This window comes from Saccopteryx bilineata, chromosome 11 (assembly GCF_036850765.1).
Source record: "Saccopteryx bilineata isolate mSacBil1 chromosome 11, mSacBil1_pri_phased_curated, whole genome shotgun sequence".
Lineage (NCBI taxonomy): Eukaryota > Metazoa > Chordata > Mammalia > Chiroptera > Emballonuridae > Saccopteryx > Saccopteryx bilineata.
Window position 1 is genome coordinate 55476605 of NC_089500.1, and position 4954 is coordinate 55481558.

Below are 4954 nucleotides of genomic sequence, written 5' to 3' on the forward strand. Positions count from 1 at the left end.
CCATCCCCAGTGCCCGGGCCATCTCTGCTCCAATGGAGCCTTGGCTGCGGGAGGGGAAGAGAGAGACAGAGAGGAAGGAGGGGGAGGGGTGGAGAAGCAAATGGGCGCTTCTCCTATGTGCCCTGGCCTGGAATCGAACCCGGGTCCCCCGCACGCCAGGCCGACGCTCTACCGCTGAGCCAACTGGCCAGGGCCGATAGATTTTTTTAAATAAGCAAGTGACTTGATTTTGTATATTACTTGACATCTTCTTATATTCATTTCCTTACCTGTAACATAAAGATCATTTTAATACTTTTATCCTGAATGTAGAGTGCTTAGCACAGTGGTTTTCACATAGTAAACGGTCAATAAATGTTGACTATTAATAAATACTCAAAAAGTTGTTATTGAAGAAAATGTTTTAAGAGGAAAAGAGAATTACTACAAAGAAGAAAACTGTTGATTTTTTTAATTGCCCAAGAGGTTTTTTTTCTTGTACAAAAACACCACCATTTTGCAAAAGGTATATAAAACTACAGCATAAAAAAAAATGTTTATGCTCCCAGCATAATACCCAGAAGCAGCTTATGAAACACAAGTTATTCGAGTTGATTCTTGTTCAAACCATCACAAGAACTCTAGTATGATTTCTCATGCTCACGAAAGAGAAGAGGGAAAACGAAGCATAGCTAACTTTTTATAACAGAGCAGAACCCTGCTGTCATATGTATATAAGAGGCATGTTTTGCTCCAAAAACTTAGGGTATAAATTTAGCTACATTACTTTCCCCTCTAATTAATAGAACACTCAAGTATTCTATTAAAGAAGAGTCCAAAGCCTCCACGGTTGTCCAAGTTTCCCAGGGGCTTACTCAGTCAAGAGGGGTCAGATCTCTTTCAAATCCAAGAGGAGTGAGAAATGGCCTCACATTGCTTCACACCTCCTCCTGCTGCACCCGCCCAGACACTGGTGCTCGGTGTACGGGCTCCAGATTCCCCAGGCCTTGTTCAGTTAGGGACAGCTCGGGCTTCCGGCTTGGTGATTAGAGCTCTGTGACCAAGGTCATAGGACTAGCATCATTCTCCAGGGCACACAACTGCTGTGCAGGAGGCTGTGCACACATGCTCCCCAGTCAGCCGAGCCCTCGCTAGAGGCTGCAAGCCCTTTTCTCATCACCTGAGTCATCAACCTTGATAATACTCCTCCTCTTATTCACTGCCTATTTTGAGAACTTCTGACCTGTGCTGTGTCGGTCTCCTCCCCAACTGTATCACGGCTGCTGGAACAAAGCGCCACAGACTGGGTGGCTTAAAGAACAGAATCCTGTTTTCTCATCAGTCTGGAAGGTACAAGTCCAAGGTCAAGGTGTTGGGGAGATTGGTTGCTTCTGAGTCTTCTCTCCTCGGCTTGTGGGTGGCAGGTTTCTCCCTGTGCTCTCACGGGGCCCCATCTCCAAACGGTCACATCCTGAAGTACTGGGAATTAGGACTTCAACATTTGAAATCTAGGGGAGACACAATTCAGCCTATAACACCAGCTATTAACTCTATTTACTACTTAGGGTATAAGTTAACTTTTTTTTTTTAATGCAAAGGGTGGGGGAGGCAGGCAGAGAGGGAGAGAAGAGAGACCCAGAGAAGTGTCTTTATTATTTTCTCAGAACCGTGGGCAACCTGTGTGCTTACCTTACTAAGGCGGCCACTTACGAGGCTGTTCTAACATTTACCACGCACCCTACTGAACTCAGAGACCCCTATAAAACAGAGGACCCCACAGCTTCTCGGGATGAAATGGGAGTGGAAGCCCCAACCCCGGGCATTCTCTCTTCACTGAATCACCTCTGACAAGCATGGTGGAAAAACTTTGGCCTGAAGGATTCCAGGTGTTCAGGCTTTTTTTTTCTGTTAATGTTTCATAATTACACAATATACCAAAGTTTGAAAAAAATGAGTGCGTATCATAGTATCTGACTATCTTTAGCTTTGAAAACCAAAAGCCGGTCACTAAGATTTGGTCTCCAGTTCACCCCGCAGTCTGGGTGAGCTGCGGCAGCCGGCCCTATAGACTGACGTTCGCGTGCTGCTTTATCTTTCCACTCTGCTTCTTTTTGGAGCTGGGCTTGTTGATCGCCCCGCTCAGCTGTGGTACCCAAGAAAAGCTGAGAGGCAAATGTTAGATAAAGCCTCCCTGTGACCTGTTTGCGCACACCAGCCTGATAAACCCAGGCAGAATGACAGCGACAGCTGCCTTGGAGCAAACAGAGGGCTTCAAGCGGTTTAGAGACAAGTATATCATTACAGCCCGGCTGCTCAGAGAGACACCATCTAAACTGTCCCTCGGCCACGGCGGAGCATCTTTGGACATCTGACCCAGACCCTCCGTGAGCTTCCTCTGCCCTGGACTGCCTGGCCGCCTTCCTGTCCTCGCCTCTGCCGGCGCTCCCTGCCCGGAGAGACAGGCTTTTAGCAGCTGGGGTAGGATACGTCCCCACCTTCGGGCGACAGGGGAGAGAGGGTGGAAAGGGAAATAAATGGGGGCCAGGCAGTCTAGTGCCTGTTCCAAGAACACGGGCCCCAGGAGGTTGGCGCTCCTGCGGGGGCGGCAGAAGTTCTCGCCCTGGGATGATGCCCTGCTCTCGGGAAAGGACCCCCGGTCTCTGCTGAAGCGGGGCATGTGCCACATCAGCTTCAGCCTGGTCACCAAGGGAATGACGGACATCCCCGACTTTCTGTGGGGTTTGTCTGAGATCCAGAAGCTCAATCTGTCTCACAATCAGCTCAGGGTTCTGCCTCCAGAGGTGGGGAGGCTGACCAGGCTGGTGGTCCTGAACTTGTGCGGAAACTGCCTGAAGAGCCTGCCTCAAGAAATCAGCCTCCTCCAGGGCCTGAAGGTGCTGTTCATCAACATGAACAGCCTGGCCGAGCTGCCGGCCGAGCTGAGCGCCTGCAGTCGCCTGGAGGTCCTGAGCCTGTCGCACAACCGCCTCTCCCAGCTGCCCCCCAGCTTCGCCGACCTCTCCCGGCTGAGGAAACTCAACCTCAGCAACAACTGTTTCGTGCACATCCCCATCTGCGTGTTCGCGCTGAAGGAGCTGGATTTTCTGCACGTGGGCTCCAACCGCCTGGAAAACATCGCCGAGAGCATCCAGTGCCTGGGCAGCCTTCAGATCTTTATCGCCGAGAACAACAACATCCACTCCTTCCCCCGGTCGCTCTGCCTCCTCTCCAGCCTGGAGCTGCTGAACTTGAACAACAATGACATCCAGACTCTCCCTGACGAACTCTACCTGCTGTATAGACTGGTGAGAATTGCTTGGAATCCCATGGACAAAGGGCTGCACATTTCCCATAATCCTTTATGCAGGCCCCTGCCCGAGCTGGTGGACGGCGGCCTGGAGATGCTCGTCAGCTATCTGAAGGACAAAAAACACAACTGATGTGGCCACCCGAGGCAGGAACCGTCGCCAGCTCACCAAGGCTCTGTCAACTGGGTACTTCTCTAAGCTTTCCCCTCTTTCTGTCCCTGTGGGTCAAGCCTTGTATTAATATTTGCTAAATAGTAGTTGAATACCATTCTAGGCAGAAGTTTGCTTTTAACTCTGTGTGTTCCTAATAACCACCACAATATCATGCTCATCTCATTCTAAACATAAATTGAAAGCAGGACTTGGGTTCTCTCTAAAGAAAAATAATCGCTCTTATTTTCCTCAGGAGCAGTGGGATTTGACCCTTGAAATAATAATGGTCAGCAGGTCTGATTTCATGGAATTCAAAAGTTAAATATTCACTAAATATGTGCCAAGTATGGTGTGAGGCACTGGCAACATCTGGTTTCAACCCATGAATTGGCAACCTGTAGCCAGGTAGCAATAGCAGGACACACTCCTGCATTAGCCTTGACCAAGCATTACCGGGGACCAAAGAACCACCTGGAGCCTGCTCCCATGGCGATAAGCAAACTAGGCAGAGCTCTGCCCTCGAGTTCTGGGGGGGGGCAGCAATCATAGGAAGCTTGTCTCTAAAATAACTGCAGAGTAACAATCGAGCTGCTCATGTTTGTGTACAGTGGTGAGTGACTGGGACAGCACAGGGCTTTCAGATAATAAATACCAACCGATCTTAACGTGTGGCTTCAATCTTTCCCCAATCCTTAGTCACATTCCTAAGCTTTCCTAAAAATGCCAGCCAATGCTTGTCATCCTTTCCTAACTTCTCTTCTCCTCCTTACTGGGTTCGCTCTCTCAGAGATGAGATGATAATAATTAAGAAAAACAAAAAAATGACCAATAGGCAGGAAAGAGGTTAGGCACAGACAAACCACATAAAAACAGTAATTACCCTTCCTAAGCCACTTGACTTTCACATAAGGACATTTTAAAAATGACTTTAGTGATATTAAAAGCTCTTTGCACTAAAGGTGAAAGATATTAAACTTGTTATGTTTTTATTTATGAAAGTACACAGCTGTTAGTTACATGTGACATCAGGATGAGCAATTTCAGAGTTCCTGCCACAGTGGTCATTGGCTCTTACTTCTGCCACAGGAGCCAAGCGTCCCTAAGACATTTCTGTTTGTCGAGGATTACAGAATTGGAACAGAAAGGTGGCAGTGAAGAAAATCCGGGGCCTGCAGACCGATGGAGAGCAATTGTTCAGAAGCCTGCGCACCTTCCTCTGCAGAATATAACTAACAATGTTAGGACATATTTGGTTTTGCTACCAAGACTTGCCTAACTTCTTCATACACTTGGCTCAATTCAGTTAAACTTATATTTGTTAGCACCTTCTCTTTATTCTACTGGGCTGGGAACCAGAGAGGAGTGAAGCCCCGCTCATCTCACCAAGGAGCTCGCCATGTGGTGAAGAAGACAGAAACCCACATGGGTTCCTACAGTGTGCAGTGAGTCATGCTCCCTCTCAAGATCAAGGTGTAGGCCTGACCTGTGGTGGCGCAGTGGATAAAGCGTCGACC

The 4954-nt window shown here is 48.4% G+C and overlaps 1 protein-coding gene across 1 annotated transcript; it reads left to right on the plus strand.

Moving 5' to 3' along the window:
* Nucleotides 1-2313: 2313 nt before the first annotated feature.
* Nucleotides 2314-4339, plus strand: LRRC30 (leucine rich repeat containing 30). The gene has a single exon (XM_066246673.1). The coding sequence runs from the start codon at nt 2514-2516 to the stop codon at nt 3417-3419; it is 906 nt and encodes a 301-aa protein (XP_066102770.1). The 5' UTR covers nt 2314-2513; the 3' UTR covers nt 3420-4339.
* Nucleotides 4340-4954: the final 615 nt, after the last annotated feature.

Excerpts from the sequence above, each read along its gene's own strand:
- LRRC30 (XM_066246673.1), top strand. The coding sequence starts at position 2,514 with ATGGGGGCCAGGCAGTCTAGTGCCTGTTCCAAGAACACGGGCCCCAGG.